This window comes from Jaculus jaculus, chromosome 11 (genome assembly GCF_020740685.1).
Source record: "Jaculus jaculus isolate mJacJac1 chromosome 11, mJacJac1.mat.Y.cur, whole genome shotgun sequence".
NCBI lineage: Eukaryota > Metazoa > Chordata > Mammalia > Rodentia > Dipodidae > Jaculus > Jaculus jaculus.
This window is the reverse complement of record NC_059112.1, coordinates 106,424,715-106,442,877: the sequence shown is the minus strand read 5'-3', so window position 1 is coordinate 106,442,877 and position 18,163 is coordinate 106,424,715. Positions and strand designations below refer to the sequence as shown.

General features: G+C 44.9%; 1 protein-coding gene across 22 annotated transcripts in view; it reads right to left on the bottom strand.

Moving 5' to 3' along the window:
* The window catches only part of Rbfox1 (RNA binding fox-1 homolog 1), a 1,978,359-nt gene that overhangs the window by 945,593 nt on the left and 1,014,603 nt on the right, over positions 1-18,163 (bottom strand). For all 22 annotated transcript variants that reach the window (XM_045161626.1, XM_045161611.1, XM_045161608.1 and 19 more), the window contains one exon: positions 5,431-5,478. Coding sequence is in view for 18 of the 22 variants with exons in the window: in XM_045161611.1 (XP_045017546.1) it covers positions 5,431-5,478 (48 nt within the window). In the remaining 4 variants the exon portion in view is untranslated. The remainder of the gene's footprint in view (positions 1-5,430; positions 5,479-18,163) is intronic.

Sequence of the window (18,163 nt, the reverse complement as noted above, 5' to 3'; positions counted from 1 at the left end):
GTTCCACAATTTTATATCAGAATGGCAAAAGGATCAGAGTCTGTTGTTGGAAGCAGATGAAGGTCAGTTCACTGCTACAGACACTGCCTCCCCGCATGGCCTCAGGTCCCCTTCGGGGCAGAAAGACAGCAGAATGGACTCTTCTGCTGAGGGCGCTGGATGCTGCCCCTCTGTGTTTACATTGGTACTTTTCATGAAAAGAGAACACTCCAGGGCAGGGAGGTACCTCTCACACTTAAAACCCTACTAACAGACCAGAGACGCCATAGCCCAAATGTAATAATGACATTACTGAGCATTTCTAAAGAAACAAAAATAAAAATAAATAAGTAAACTTCCATGATAGACAGGATTTAAAGTCCTTAGCAAACAAAACATGACTCATCAGCAATTAATTACTACCAACTGTTTGTTTATGTGTGAATCAGTCACACCAAGCCCAGCTCAGGAAGCAAATAAGAAACCCTTTAGAAAGCAGGTTTTACCTGAAGTGTCTGAAAAAGACCCACATAATATTACACAGTGCCCAAAATGTTTGTGTGTGTGCACATGTATGGGCACGCATGCCTGTGTTCCAATAGTTCCAGGAGAGCTAAAGCTACACACAAGATAGCACACACTTCCTCCCACCAAAGCATGAAGAAACAGCCACCCAGAGACCTGGACCATGATGACGGATGTACGGACACACCTCCAGGCACTTTGGGCAGGTGGAGCAGAATGGGGCTTGTTTCCCCGGAGCCATATACCAACACATCGACCTTCTTAATGATGGAAATGAAGTTTATTCCGAATTCTACCAGATAGAAGTTAAACACAAAACCAAGCTACAGTAGAGAAGAAAATTGTAGGCAGCACAGAAGTCCGCAGGACGTCAGACCCCTTTACCCTCGGAAGAGAATCGGCCTCTGGAGCACTGCCACATGAGCTGGACGGCTGGAATTGGCCGAGGCCCCAGGGAATGGCAGCGAGCACACATCCCACTGAAGTGACGATCCCATGTGTCCCCATCTTAACCTATCCACATGCACGAGCTGCAGCCTCACAGTGGTGCCTCACCATGTGCCCCGGGCCCTGACAAAGCTAGAACGGGGCACCGTGGACTTGGGCTATTGTGTTTATTCTCTTCAACAGCCTCCATAAAAGGGTGCCTTCACCAAAGTCTGTCCACATGTTAGTGCTGCTCTCGCTTTTGGTTAGAAAAGTTCTCTTTCCTCCACTAGCGGTTATGGGGTGAGATTCAAAATTCTTCAACGTGCTGGGAAGAAGAGACAGTTGAGTGAGTGTCCAGCAGGAAGTAGACAACTCCACTGCACCCACGGGTGGTCAAAGACTATAGTTCAGGAGGTGGCGGGAAGAATTAAAGAGCAAAAGCACGGGGAAGGGCTCTTTGCAGCAGTCTTCCAGACACAGTGGTAATTGCGTTTCCGATCTCACTGTGGCTGCCAATATCCTGCACAATATTGATGATCCCACTGACATATTATTATGGGTGATAGAAGAAGGGGAAAGGAGGAAGACATTAAAATAGAAGTGGGAATAGAAAGAAAGAAGAGGTGGGTTCAGTGGAAGGGAATCCAAGAGAGAAGGACACAGGGAATAGTGGATTGAGATTATGGAAGTTTTAAGGAAAGTTTCTTATTTTAGTAAAAATACTAGGCATGACAATTGCTTCTTATTTAAAACAAAATTCTGTCTTCAGAAGTCCTCCAGTCAGCGGGCATGCCCTAGAATCACAAAGTGACAGCTCAAAACCTCATGTTGAAATTGCAAGTTCATGGCACAGGAATATCACAGTTACAAAGAGAAACATCCTTCTAGCTTGTGGAGGATGGCCAAAGTACCCAGAAGTCTAAATTTATACCTTTATGTGACCTCTTTCAGCCACATAAGATGTTGAGGAGAAAATCTGATCTGCTTGGTTGTATTTGTCATGGCAACTTCGGTGAACTTTTGTCAAAAGAGACTGAAAATAGGGGCTGGGGAGATTATTCAGTGGGTAATGTACTTGCCAGAATCAAAGTGGAGAGCACACAATATAGGACTGGGGAAAGAATGCCTGAGCAAAACCCCAGTAGCCCAGGAAATTAAACAAACACTCAACACTCATGAATCTAAAATGCTTTTGCACAAACATATCATAAGCAGAATCAATAAATTACCCACTGAATGGGAGAAAATCTTCACCACTGACTCCACTGACAGAAGCCTAATATCTAGAATCTACAAAGAACTCAAAACACTAAACAATTAAAAAAAATCAAACATCCCACTCCAAAAGTGGGGCAGAGAACTTAGAGGAAGAATTACAAATGGCTAACACACACTTAAGAAAGTGATGAACATCCCTAACCATTAGGGAATGCAAATTAAAACAACTATGCAATTCTACCTTACCCCAGTAAGGATAGAAAACATTAAAAAAATCAAATGAAGGGCTGGAGAGATGGCTTAGCAGTTAAGGCATTTACCTGCAAATCCAAAGGGCCTGGGTTCGATTCCCCAGGAACCACGTAAGCCAGATGCACATGTAGATGTATGCATCTGGAGTTCATTTGCAGTGCTGGAGGCCTTGGCATACCCATTCTCTCTCCCTGAACCTCTTTCTTTCTCTCTCAAATAAATAAATAAAATATACTTTAAAAAAATCAAATGAAAACCGCTAGGTGTGGTGGTGCACGCCTTTAATCCCAGCATTTGGGAGACAGAGGTAGGATGATCACCGTGAGTTCAAGGCCCCCCTGAGACTACATAGTGAATACCAGGTCAGCCTGAGCTGCAGGGAAACCCTACCTCAAAAGAAAAAAAAAAAATCAAATGGAAACAAATGTTGGTGAGGATGTGCAGAAATAGGAACACTCATTCACTGTTGGTGGGAATGCAAGCTGGTACAACCACTATGAAAATCAATATGGAGACTCCTGAAAAGGATGAATGTAGAGCTACCAACAGACCCTGTTATTCCCTTGCTGAGCATTTACCCTAAAATCTCCACATCTCAGTACAGAGATATTTGCTCAACCATGCTGATAGCTGCTCAATTCATAATAGCTAAGAACTGGAATCAACCCATGTGTGCATCACTGGATGAATGGATACCAAGATGTGGTGTATCTACACAATGGAATTCTACTCAGTAGTAAGCAAAAAATGACACAATGAAATTTGTACAAAAATATTTGAACTTGGAACAGATCATTCTAAATGAACTCACAAAACCACAGAAAGACAATCACTGCCTGGTCTCACTCATTTGTGGTTCCTAACTTGAATCAGCCCAAGTTGCTGACATATCTGAATAGCATCTTGAGACTTGGGCAATAGGGAGGGTAGGGCTTGGGGTAAGGGAAAGGGCAGGGGAGACACAAAACTGAACCTAACTTGAAACCATATGTAGAATCCTATATCTTGGAAGTTAGACTAAAAGGTGGAACCCTCAAGAGGACCTCAGGGGGAGCACCTGAATTGAAGGGCCCTGGAGACAGTGAGATGAAGCCTAACCTAAAATTTCTTCTGTTTTGCTTCCTTCTCTTTTTCTTCTTTCTTCTCCTTTGGCACTGACCTATAATTCCCTGTACCAGGATGTGGTTTGAACTCATAATGAGCTGTTGATCAGAAAGGCCTACTAGACCTCCCGAAACAATCAAGGCAATCCTGCAGTTAGAGCACTTGATGACTCACCAGAAGTTAATGGTAAGACCCACTGCTGAAGACGTCAGCACAGACCATGGAGATACCTGGTTGCTATCAGAAAGGGGGCCAGTTCCAAGACAATTAGCCCATCTGGTGCTGGAAGGTGCTACATAAGCCACCAGGGGAACATGGCCAACATCTGTTGGAGGAACTCAAAGTCTAAGTGACAATGAAGCAAACACCCTGACATGACGCTCACACAAGTGCAATAGTGGCACACAGCCTGGTGGGTCTTGGATTGGCCAATAGATCTGCTCAGTGGAAAGAAAACTGGGAAACAAGTCAGAATCATATCCAGATAACAATTTTGCTTTACGTTGTCAAGCACCCACTAATCTTGGGCTATAAGGGGGTCTACACCTTTTAAGTTCTCTCTAAATTAATAATGGTTATCCCATTTAACCGGTGCTGATTTAAGTCTCCATTGGAGAATCTGCTTCTCTTTGTCAGACAGGAGCTATTCCTGAGATTAATGACCCAGCACACTCCACCCCAGCCCCAGATGAAACCACAGAGGAACTGGGGAAATGAGAAAGAGTGCTGCTTTCTTTGTGAATCTGATTTCAATCCAAGGGTGAAGGAGATAGACACTGAGGACACTCAACACCTACCAAACCAGAGAGAGATCCAGAGGCTCCTAAGTAAGTGTCCATCACTGAAGTAGACTTAAAATGCACCCAACATGGCTCAGGGAATTTTGCAGAACAGGAGGTAGAAAGACTTTTAGAGCCACAAGTTGGGACATTTTGCACAGAGACATTGCCTCTCCCCATAACTGACTGCTGCCTCCACAATGCATGACCCACAGTCCCCATGGGGTTGACCTGCATCCTCAGTGAGGGGGGCCTCTTCAGAAAAGGGGCAGGGAAGAGGGAAAGGATGGTACCAGTGTGTGTTGTTTACATACTAAAAATGTCCCTATCTAATAAAAATAAATAAATAAAAAAATGAAAGTGGAGAGCAATTAAGGCAAATGCTTAATGTCAGCTTCAGGCCTCCACACACTTGTGAACCAACACAGATAACAGCATGTATCCACACACGTGTGTATACCATCCATGTATACACATGCTAAATACAAGACTGAAGTTATTAAAACAAAACAAAACAACAACAACAACAATAAAAGCCAGCCTGACAGTTAGTACCTGAAGGCATCCAGACCAAGTATCACAAAGAAGATAAATGGGGTAGGGCACTTAGATATGTAGGAAATAATCCGCACCTCAAATCACTTATAGGAAGTTAATGCTTGTGTGAATAAGTCATGGTAGAAGTTGAGGCAAGCTCTTTTTCCAGTAAAAATACCTGAATCAGATACATACAGCCATAGTCTGGGAAACCCAGCAATATCCATTGTCTTAATAAAATGAAATGTTACATATTGAAATGCATAATACAAAAAGCATCAGCCATGTTTATATAAATTATGACATGAAGAATCAGCAAGTGTTCTTCATCAAAAGGATAGTAAAATGGCAACAATAAAAAATCAGCACCAATTTTTTACAAAGCTAATCACATTACACCCTTTATATTGAAGCCATTAGAAATAACACAGATTGCAAGAGTGAGAAATGATGACCATTTCAAACTGTGACTGTCTTCCAGTATCTCATGTCAGTGTACAAATTACCTGGAAGCCGTTGTTCACTGAGGCGCTCCTTGGACACTTGGGTTGCAATTGGAGAGTTTGTGTTGTGTTTGAGACCAGAAAGATGAAAAATATCGACTTACCTTTCTGTCCTCTATTTCCACGCAGGTACTGCAGTTGGCTTTGATATCCTGGGAAAAAGAGAGAGACAGAGTACAGGAGTGAGATTGGTGGTCAGAGAACATTTCATGATGTCGTTGAGGTGCCCTTTTCAACAATAATGTGCTGACACTCCCAATAGCTCTTTCTCACGTCATTGCTTTTTATAGTGATTTTTTTTTTTTTTTTTTTAGTATAAGCCATGGTGTTTGGATTAGAGGCACATGGGTGTCACAAGTATGTTTTATTGCATGCAGATGTGGGGTGAAGGACCAGAGGCTCTAACCAAAAGAAGCTGGGGTCTCATCAAATTATTACCTTCCCCTTTACTCCTAAGACTTTCATTCATATCAGGAGGGATTTCTCTCCATTTGGTTTAAGTCCTTCCTATTCCAAGTAGAGGAGAGTCCATCCAGCGATTCACGTGCTCATCTACCTGTGTCTCTTCCATCCACTCACCTCACCTGCCACCCATCCGCCATTCATCTACCAGCTCATTCACTCACTCTTCCATCCACACTTCATCCAATTATTCACTCAGTTTTTTATTCATCCAGTTTTATTTCTTACACACCAATTTTAATGGACTAATTTTTTTTTTCTTATGAAAAGATGAGAAAAAGATAAGATTCCTCTGGTTTCTGTCTGCAAAGAATTTTCCAGATGAAATGAAGGTTGCTCCCACACAAGCAATCGTGACATTCGTTTACTCTTACATGAAGTAAACATTCATCACTTGGTGACTGTTAGACCTGGACTTTGATGCATGGGACTCACCCTCATACAAAACACACCAAGGATCCTGTCCTGGTGATGCCTACATTATTCCAGCAAAGACAGGAAATACAAAAGGAAGATCAGGAACTTTTATGTGGAAGAAAATAAGTGCTATGAAGAAATACAATTCCAGGGGAAGGGATGAGAAATGTTCAAACGTGTTTACATTTCAAACAAAGTCTCCACTTAGCTAATGCCTAAGAGAAGGTACTGGGTGGGTCCTGTAGCAGCTACCTTGTCCCTGCTGGGAGGAAACCCCCAACCAAAAGCAGCTGGCGGGAGGGAAGGGTTTATTCGTGCTCGGAGTCTAGAGGGGAAGTTTCTTAGCAGGGGAAGCATGGCAGAGCAGAGATGGGTGCCTCATCTTAAAACAGAGGCTGAGAGGAAGGAGCAAGAGTGAACTAGCTCTAAACACCCAGTGGGCTGGACTAATCAACTTCAGCGTCCACGCCCAATGACACACCTCCTCCAGCAAGGCTCCACTTCCAAACTGCCCCTGGTTAAGTACCAAGTATTCAAAACACATGAGACTACGGGGGATGTTTTACATTCAGTCCACCATGGGCCCCAAAGACCCTGGGGTGGGGCAGTGTAAGCAATAAATATGCATCTGCAAAGACCCCAGATGATGCTTTGGCACAGTTTAGCAGGAGGAAGGAGGACTGTTCAGGCAAAGACAGTTAGAGAGGGAAAGGTAGGGGAGATCAAAGGAAAATGTGCAGCTTGTGCTAAGGACAATGAGGAAGGCAAGTTTTATTTCCTTATTGCGGTAAAATGCAGGGCACTGGTCATTTCGCCACTTTTAGGTGCACCGTTCAGTACATTAACTGCACTCACACTTGTGTGGCCATTGTCAGTATTCATCTCTAGTGCTTTTCATCTTCCCAGACTGAAACTCTGGACCCATTAAACACTCCCTCCCCACTCTGACTCCTCCAGTCCTGACAACCACCTTTCTACTTCCTGTCTCTGTGAGTTGTTTTACTCCAAGCATTACTCATTTTATCAGTCCACCAACAACATTTTCATAAAGTATCATGATGGGGTAGCAAAAAGTAGAACTTTCCAGGGCTGGGGATATAGCTCAGTCAGAAACGTGTTTGCTGTGTAAGCATAAAGACCCCAGACACCATGTAAAAATGGTGGTGCCCACAATTCCAGAACCAGGAGGAAGCCTTGGTAGACAGGCGGGTCCCTGAGGCTCCTTAGCCAGCCAATCTAGTCTAGCCTATTTGATGACCTCCATACCAATGATAGATCTTGTCTCAAAAGCAATGGATCATATATGACCCTGTCTAAAGGATTATCCTGTGGCCTCCTCAGGTCCATGCGCGCGTACACACACACACACACACACACACACACACACACACACCTGTGCCAATGTCACGCCCTTACCCACACACACACGTAAGTGTATCAGTGTGAACATACACATAAACACACACAAAATTAGCTTCATCAGAATTCCAGAGGTTGGAAATTCAAAGTCAAAATGATATCAGAGTTGGTTTCTAGAAAGACCTCTCTACTGCCTATCTCCACTGAGAAAGTGGTCACAGGTCTCTTCTTTGCCCATTCTGAAGGCACCAGTCCAGCTGGCTTAAGCATCCTTAAGCATCCATGACCTAATCTAACCTTAAAACCTCCCTGGAAGCCTAGATTCCAAACAGAGAAAAGCCGGAGACTGGGACTTTGTAATGGTTTGCAATGGCCCCAGAACCTTAACTGTTTGTGATTAACTCTCTTACTCCATCCTCATCTGGTGGAATGCTTGGGAAGTGGAGCCTTGCTGGAAGAGGTGTTGTTGTGGGAGCAAGCCTTGAGGTTGATTAGTCCAACTCCCTGGGTGTTCTGAGCGCCCTCACCCTTGCTGCTACTGCCAAGCTGATATGACAAGACATGATGCCCAGCCTCTGCTCTGCCATGCTTTCCCTAGTATGTTTAACCTTCTCCTCAAGACTGAAAGCCAAAATGCACCAATTCTTCCCTTCAGATACTTTTGGCATCAGCAAAAAAGAAGGTAAATTCTATGGGCTTCAACATATAAATTTTGGAAAGACCCTGGAGTGGCTTGATTCAGGTGCCCTGCCTCCCATTAACTTCATGTTCTGAATGCTTGATCACCAGAGGATGGCAATTTGGGAATTGGAACCTTGTTTGAGGGGTATTGTTGGGGCTGGGCTAATGAATTATAGCCAGTTTCCCCTTGCCAGTGCTTGGTACACTCTCCTGTTACTGCTGTCCACCTGAGGTTGGCCAAGAGGTGATGTCCAGCCTCTGCTCATGTCACATTTTTCCATGACATCATGGACTTTCCCACTGAGTCTGTTAGCCAAAATTAACCCGTTCCTCCCCCATACTGGTGGGTCAGGTGCTTTGTGCCAGCAACAAGGTAACTCCAGAACTTGATTCAGTCTATAATAGTTGTGTGAACAAAATTATTCACTATAATTTCTGTGATGACTGGCTCATTACATATCGTATAATGTCCTAAAGCTTCACTCATGTGGCTACATGAGTTCAAATACCACACCGCTGTAAGTATGGACCACCTTTATTTATCCCTAAGTGCCATCCATCCATGGACACCAGCTTGTTTCCAGCTTTGGTCCACCACGAATAACACAGCCACAATCCCATGACCCAAGGGACAGTGCAAGGCTGGGCTTTCAGTTCTCTTGTGCATTGTCCCAGGAAAACCACTGAGTTGCGTGGTCATTCTGACGTGAATGGATTTGAGACATCATTGTTTTACACACCAGCCACGCTGTTTTATATCCCCATGGGCAGTATGCAGGGGCACCAGTGTCATGTCTTCATGGACACTCATCTTCACATATGAGCTTCAAAGAGAATGTAAGTCCAATCTGACTTCCGTTGGAAGACAGAACAGTGAATGGTCAGAGGTGTGAGAGACCAGCTTCGGCACTGCTGCGGATGTCTAGGCTGGAGATGGTGAACCATGGAGTATGAGGGAAAGGAAGGACCGAAGACCATTCCAAAGTTCTTCTCAGGGCACTTGGAGAGGATAAGGGGGCACGATGGGACAAGGGTCTGAAAGCAGCCAAGGCTCCATTTTAGATGAACAAAAGTTTATATGAATTGCCGTTTGGTCAATATTTAGGTTGACTCTGCTGTTGTGGCTTGAGATCAGATTAGATTTTCATAGCACGTGGGCTGCTATCACCATGGAGACCTGTCACTAAGCCCAGCCCATTTCAGATGCATGTGCATTAAGTGCTGAGCCAAAGGGGACAGCTAAGAGATGGGGATGGTTCAGACAACAGGCGCTTCTTCGGCACAGAGCAGGCCACGCGTCAGCCAAGAGGGAATGGAGTGATGGGCACTTTGGGAATGATTTGGGGACCAGAACTCTGCTTAGGGTACGACACAGGCATCTCTGAACAGCTGACGGGGAAGCACAGCGATTAGGACTGAGGGTTTCACCACCTGATATTAACCAGGACACGTGAATAGATAGTGCAGCTTCGGTGACCAGACGATGGGGCGCAGGCTACAACTGGAAGCGGGTTCTGACACCAGGTGCCTTGGACCCCCTCCAGGGGATGGGGGGATGTGTGCATGAGCTTCCATCAGGCAGCATTCATGGGGTCAGAAGGCATCTTCCAATGTGGCTCTTCACTTCCCGCCGCGGCTATGTCAGTCAGCTGTAGGCACTCTGGGGTGACAGACACCTGTGACACACCGTCTGGCTTTAGGTAAGCGTGCTTTTGCGGTAAGCACTTTACCCGTTTGCCGTATCCCAAACCCTGTAAGGTGGTTTTGTTTTAATTGAGGTTCTTGGTCTGTAACATTGAAGCCACAGCAAAAGCAGCTAAGAACACAGCACAGGGAAGGTTCTCAGAGTGAGGACCCCAGGACATCAGCATTAACTGCCAACGTGTGGGACATGCGCATTTTTATAGTCATTACAGAAATTCCTCAAAAATATGTGACTACCATATAGTTCAGAAAGCCTACTTTCGTGTAATATGGGAAGGAAACTAGATCAGTATTTCTAAGTGTCGTCTAAATTTCTGTATTTATTGCAGAAAGCATTCACAGTGTCTAAGATATGGAAATAATTTAAGTGCAGAGGCCGGATGATAAGGCGACTGTGGTTTCTATGCACACTGGGCATGCTACAGTGTTTCCGAAAACAGACGTCATGTTGCTAGGACAGCGTAGACGAATGTGGAGGACAACATTGCGAGTGAGGTGATCTAGTCACAGAAGAAGATCTCATTGCCACAGGAAGCTGATATTTAAAATATAGTACAAAGACAGCCAGTGGGGATTACCAAGGGTCAAGGGCAGCAGAGTACAGGTAGTTGGGGAGATGTCAATCAAATGGCACAAAACATCAGTGAGGTGAGAAGAATAACTTTAAGTTCTCCACTGTACACCCTGGTGACTAGGGTTAATAACAGCATGCTATGTTGCTCACAGTCATTATGAGAGTAGATTCTCACTGTCTTAACGCCACACCACAGGATCAGTGTGTGCTCTAAGCTGTAAGTCAATGCCCTTTTCTGAGCCATTCTGCAATCAATACGGAACCCCACCCATCACACTGCCTTCCACAGATGCACACAACTGGTATTTGCCAAGTTAAATAAACAAACAGGTTAGAGAAAAATGCAAGCCTGATGGTTCACCTGAGTATAAAAAACCGGGGTAGAGCCTATGGCTATGTTCTAGAACTACCCCTGCAAATACAAAATGAATGAATAAGAAAAACAAAAACAAAAACAAAAAAAACCAGTCCCTGCCTCCTGCCAGTTAGTTAACATGGGCTAAAATGCTCTGGGACTAGATTGTGTCAATAGCTTGAGTCTTGGCCTCAGACTCCACTCTACACCATTTACCAGTTTTTTGTGTGGGGAGAATGTCTTTACCATGCAAAGCCTCCGTTCCCTTCTCTGCACCACAGAGGTGACATGAGCTGATGCCACAGTGGAGGGCCTAGGCCGCGGTAACACAGTGTCACTTAGAGGCTGTTAACACAGCGCCCCCAGGACCTCACCCCAGAATCTGCCTCATGGTTTGAATGTGTTCCTCCCCACAAAATCCCAGTGTTGGAGAGCTACGCCATGCTCAGGCTGCACAGGGAGGCTGAGGCCACAAGGAAGCAGGTGAGCTGAAGTGAGGCCTTTAGAGTGGGCCTGGTTCAGGAATAGTCATCTCCTTATAAGGAGACATTCCAGAGAGATATTCTCTCTCTGAGCCATAAGACAGGGAAAGGCCATGTGACGACACCGAGAAAAGGTTCATCAAAAGCCAGACAGACGTGTGTCTCGTCAGAGTCCCGCCCTAGCGCCACGCTCACCTGACCTACAGCACCACGAGAAACAAGTGGCTCAGGCTGGAGGCACTGGGTCAAGGCATTCACTTACGGTATCCCGCGCTAAGCCTCCCTCCCCCACCTCTAAGGCTCAGTCCTAGAATTTGGGGTCCTATTCCCAACAAGCACCCTGTTTCTTTTTCACCCACACACTCTGGATGTCACTGCTGAGGTCTCAGGTCCCAAGCTAGAAAAATAATTCTTACTCTTACCAGGAACTCACCTGGTCTGAAGCAAGCTAGGAATGAACTCAGCGTGAGAATGAGAGAAAAACAAAATGCAAAAGGTAAAACAGGGATAGGTTTTCTCCCTAGATCATGACTTACAGATGCTGGGGAGATGGATCAGTTGGTAAAACACTTTCCTCACCACTGTGAAGACCTGAGTTTGGACCCCCAACACCCACAAAAATGCCAAGCAGAAGTGGCCACCTTCCTCTAATCCCAGTGGTAGGGAGATCTAAGCAGAAAATCCCTGGACTTAGCTGGCTAGACAGACTAGCCAAATCAGTGAGTTCTGGGTTCAACTGAGAGACCTTGTCTCAGTGGATAAAGTAGAAATCAATCAAGGAAAACACCAGACATCAACCTCTGGCCTCCACATACACACACATGCAAACACACACACACATATGTATGCACAAACAGAAAGAAAAGAAAATGTCATTGAGGGCTGATTCCTGGTGGCACACACCTATCATCCAAGTTACTCAGGAGGCTGAGACAGAAAGGTCACAAGTTCAAGACCTGCCTGGGTAACAAGATGAGAGCCTGTGTTAAGATATATATATATTTTTTTCTTTAAAAAAGAAGAGCTAGGAATGTTGCTCAATGGTAGATTGCTTGCCCTACACATGTGATGCTCCATTGTGGGATGCGCTTGGTTTCATGCCCCAAACGGCACAAGGAGAGGCGGCAGTGCCCAGGGACCAGAGGAAAACCAACGCTTCCCGCTGGGTCTGGCTATGAGCACACACTGCCTTTGTCTCCACCAGTGGAAAGATGTCAGCTTTGCACAGAAGGGTCCGCATCTGATTCTGATTAGCCATTCGGAAGTAGAAAGGTGTTAATCAATGAACTCACAAAATCAATAAACCAAAGGCAGACTTTTGTTTTTAATCTTCCACGGAGGACCCACACGAGGGACAGGGTGTGTGTGCCGGGTGGGAGGGGCGCGCGGAGAGCCATCTGGCAGAATTCGAGTTCTTGCCATTTCTTGAAGATTATCCAATTTATTCTTGTCAGGATTAATTTACTAAACCTATGCTGGATTTTTTATTTAGATGATATTGTTGGTTTCTCATCCGCTTCGGATCTATGCGGGAGGCGCCCCAGGGGACCACACTTGCTTCTGAACAATGTTGGGCACAAATTGGAAAAATGTCACTTTGGTGCGAACAAATTATTGCTCTGATGGCTCTGTGCAGAGCGAGAGTCTCCGAGTGGGCTCCGAAGTGACCTTCTGCGAACCGGAGTCGTCCTGTAAGTGCTTCAGCCCTACTGGATAACTTCACTTGGAAAATGGCTCAGTGACTTAAGTGTTAAGTATGAATGGGAGGCCCTGTCCTCATTGCTTAGCGATCAGTTTCCCAACAGAAGCTGCCCATCCTGCATCCCACAGCAGATGGCTGGAAACCCAGAGGCAAGGACCTAGCCACTCAGTGACAGAAGGGCTTCTGGGTGGGCGAAGGGGTCACCCTGCTGGGGTCTACAGCAGGACACTCAGCCCCATGAGCCATGGGACCTTGCCCAGAGAGGGCTATCGGAGGCCAGCCTTCCGTAGCCTCAGTTTCCCCATTTGTAAAATAAAGATGATAACACCAACTGCCTCCTTTGTTGGGAGACACAGCCACTTGTAGGCAGCTGTCTGTGCATACAGCAAGTCGCTGAGAGATGTCACCTTCCGTGGGGGACTTCTCCCCTTAACCTCTGTGACGCTCAGTCCTGTGTGGAGAACTGAGAACTTGAAAACACTTTTATTTTTAAAGTTTTCTCTCTGAGGCCTTGGCGTTCTTTCAGACACTGAGCTATCAAAGCGCTAATAGTCCCCAGACATGTTCTGTTCAGAGCAGCTCCCTCTTTCTGAGAAAGGCTGCCTTACGCCCATGCTTTACATGTTGAGGGTTTCTGATGAATTCTGTGGGTCAGCTGTTTATGGCCTCGGGGCAAAGGCATCACGATGTATCCTGCTCAGCATCAATCACAGCTCTGAAGGACCAGCAGGTAAAAGCCCTCGAGACAAGACTCTCATAACAGGACATCAAAATAAAAGAGAGACTAATGGGGAGAGGGAGGGGCTATGACAGAGTGGAGTTGTGAAGGGGGAAGTGGGGGAGGGGAGGGAAATATCATGGTTTATTGTCTGTAAGTATAGAAGTTGTCAATAATTTTTTTTTTTAAGTCCTTGAGACAAATAGGGAAAGATGCCTGCAGAGAAGATTCCACACCGTCACTCTCAGGGTGCTGAAGTAAGGACTATACCTGGGTTGAATTATGGCCCCCTTTCTCACCACACACACACACACACACACACACCACATACTGTCCTAAGACCTAGGTAGATGAGCGAATTTGACAGTGGGATTTTTGAAGACCCAAATGAGATCATGAGATGAGAAAACCTTGATTACCTGTCATCTTTAAACCAAAGAGAAGGCCATGTGAAGTCAAGAGACACAGGTTACTAAGAGCTGAAAGAGAGGAGGAAGCTTGTCCCCAGAAATCTCCGTGGGTGGATGGCCCCACTCACACCTTGATCTCAGACTTTTGGCTTCCAGAACTGTGAGAGAATGTATTACTTTTGGCTAAGTACACCCAGTTAGTAGGTCGTTTGTTAGGCAATAGCAGCTATGAAAAACTAATACAAAGACCAAAGACTAAAGGGGTTCCTTATTTTGGTCTCTCTTGCTTCATTCCTATCTACTGAAGAAAAAAAGACATGTGCCAGAGATCATGGTCAGAGAAGAAGTAATGCTTTTTGATCAGAAATTCCAGATTGACAAGCTTATGGGCCAGGTGCTTTCCCAGGATAGCTGAAGATTTCAGTCATCCGTTCTGGAATGGGTATGAAAAGATAAGACTGGGCTGCTCACACGTTATGTGAGGTAAGTGGACATCATCTAACCTGGCCACTACACCTTCCTTCTGAGTTCAGATGTCCCAGAGGACATTATCCTTATCAGAAAGACCTGTGTAGAAAGGACCTCCAAGGAGTGTAGTGAACCGTGGGGGTTCATCTAACAATCTCAGATCTGACCTGTGATCATCTGAGCACACAGACACAGACACCCTCGTGTGGTGTGTGTGTGTGTGTACTGGGAAAGGGAAAGAAAGACAGAGAGACAGAGGGTGAGGGAAGGGAGAGAGAGAACAGACATGCTGAGACCACTGCAAATAAACTCCAGACACATGAGCTGCTTTGTGCTCCTGGCTTGATGTGGGTGCTGGGGAATTGAACCTGGACTGGCAAGCGGGAAAGCAAGAACGTTTTACAGGTGAGCCATCTCCCCAGCCCCAACCAATGCCTTGGTACTGGGGAAGGAATCCAAGGATTTAGTTCATTCTTCTTAAACAGAAAACAAGTGTGATAGACACTTTATAGCTTTAAAGAAAATTACATTTCAACATGATGCTCCCAAATAATTTCAAAGTTTTAAATCCCAGGCCAACATTTTTATAGGGTTCCATTTGCAAATGCAATATTTATAATGGTCTTTCCCTCAGTGTCTCTCATTGTTCTATAAATAACCATTTCTTCTCACTTAAAATAAGTGAATGAAGGACAAGGAGTAGAGCTCGGTGGTAGAGCACACGTCTAGAATGTGGCTGGTGCTCCATCACTCTCTCTCCTTCTCCCTTTCTCTTTTTCTCTATTTTACTGTAATGTATATGTATAAATATTGCATATGTGTGTTTGCATATGACCTGAGCTGGTGGAAGCTCTATTATAATCCCAACAATCAGGAGGTGGAGATGAGCAGACAGCAAGGCTGGCTATATGCGAAGTTCCTGTCTCAAAGAATTAAATAAATAGGGCTGGAAAGATGGCTTAGTTGTTAAGCCACTTGCCTACAAAGCTTAAGGACCCATTTTCTCAGGACCCATGTAAGCCAGATGCACAAGGTAGTGCATGTGTTTGGAGTTAGCTGGCAATGGCTACAGGCTCTGGAGTCCTCATTGGCTTTCTCTCACTATCTGCCCCCCTCTCTCATAAATAAAAAATAGAAATAGTTTGTAAGCCGGGCACGGTGGCACACACCTTTAATCCCAGCACTCAGGAGGCAGAGGTAGGAGAAGCGCCATGAGTTCGAGGCCACACTGAGGCTCCATCCAGGTCAGCCTGGGCTAGAGTGAGACTCTACCTCAAAAAACAAAAAAAAGGGCTGGAGAGATGGCTTAGTGGTTAAGCGCTAGCCTGTGAAGCCTAAGGACCCCAGTTCGAGGCTTGATTCCCCAGGACCCACGTTAGCCAGATGCACAAGGGGGCTCACGCGTCTGGAGTTCGTTTGCAGTGGCTGGAAGCCCTGGCGGGCCCATTCTCTCTCTCTCTCTCTCTCCCTCTCTCTCTGTCACTCTCAAATAAATAAAAATGAGAAAAAATATTTAAAAAAAGTTTTTGAAAGAGTAAATAAATCAATAAATATGTAAATGAATGAATAAATAAATAAAACACCAGTCAAAGTATGTGAATTTAGATGCTATGACCAAGCTGATTCTGGTGGCTTCTGCAACTCAATTTCTTAGATTACTGACACAAAGCGGACTAGGAAAAAAAAAAAAAAAACACATGCAAGCACTGCACAACCTGAAACGCTTACGACCAGGTCAGCAGCAGGCTGGCCGCACACCGTGATGCCTCCTTCATCTCCTCCCTACACCACCTCGCGGTGTCTTACGCCAATCCAAGACAGCGCACTGAGGTACAAGAAAAGAAGCCTCCACCTACACACACTGTTTCCCAGAACGCTATAACCACTCCGTTACTATCCTGGCTCATCTCTTGCCATCTCATCCAGACATGAATCATATTACAGAGTATAGTTAAGGTTCAGTACTGTTTGTAATTCCAGGTGCCTCTGAGAGTCTTGGATTGAGATGTTATGACCTGGGGCAGGAAGTAGAGAAGCTACACGGTCTTTTGAAGGTAGTTGGTGAAAGTCAGATATCATGGTTGCCTTTCGGTGTAATTCTTCTGCCTGTATTCAGTCAGCTGAAAATATCAATATTCAATATTCAAATGAGGTCACTTATTTGAGTATAAAATATTAGCACTGACCTGTTTTCTCTCATAATTTCCATTCACAAATGAGTGGTTGGCACCTGCAATTCTATGTATGGCCAGCAGATGGAAGCAAATCACTTTGCAAAAAAAAAAAAAAAAAATATATATATATATATATATATATATATATATATATATATATATATATATGTATGTATGTATGTATCAAAGGCGCCAAGGCAATGGGGAGGCTCTGATTTATCTATTCTGTAAACTTCTGGAAATATCATCTTTCTGTTCCCTCAGAATTCCAGTCCCTTATGACTGCATGATTTAATTACTGAACCCTAATTACTTACAGAAACGTGATGGTTTGGAAAGGCATTTTTGTTAACATGGGTTTGAGACAGTTTAACGTGACAAAAGAACCTTGTTTCAAGCCATGGGGCACTGTGAAGCCAAGGCTAGGATTTCAGTCTGAGTGTGAAAAATCACAAGTAGTTTAAGAGCTGTGTCAACGGCATCATTCAGATGGGCAGTAAGGATGTCAACTGAGGGGCATCGATGAGAATCGGATTCAACGAAGAAACATCAAGCTTTCCTGAGGAGGTGGGATGCGAAGATATTGCTCTTATAAACACATGGGGAATGGTGAGGGGATTTGTAGCACTGTTTTCCTTTCGAAGGAAAGCGCTGCAGAGTGAGAAAGACCACATGGGATTCCTCCATCCAAGCTCTCAGGCAAAGAAAAGCATCAGTCTTGACTTCCTTCTCTGAGGACACACGCTGACCTCCCGGGAATGACTTTCTTGCCTTTATCCTACAGGTTCCATAGCTGGTTGTTAGGGGACAGAAGGCTGCAGCAGCTTTAAAACCAGCTATGCAGACAGGAGGGAGAGGTGGGGGAGCAAGACCTGCTGCCAACCGCTGGCTGGGGGAGGGCACCAGGGTTGGCGCTAGGATGCATCTGAACCTGCGAGGTGGTCCCTCCCAAGGAGCCCCGTGTCCCGAGGTGAGCTCAAACCCAGGGTCTGTTTGCAAATAAGAGCGTTGCACTGACATCACAGCAGGGGCCTAATGAGAGCGCTTTTAATTAACTGTAAAAGTAATTACCCATATTAGATGTAAATCGCACTTGTTTTTACATGAGATGAATAATTTTAGCAAAGCTTTCGAGAAGAATACTTCTTGAGGGGCTGTCAGCTGCTATCTCTCTCCACAAGCTGGTGTTACTATATATATATATATATATATATATATATATATATATATATATATATATATATATACACATACATACATACACACACATACATATGAAATACCAAGAAGGAAAATACCAGCCCAGCATGCCCAGGGTTTGTAACCTGGCT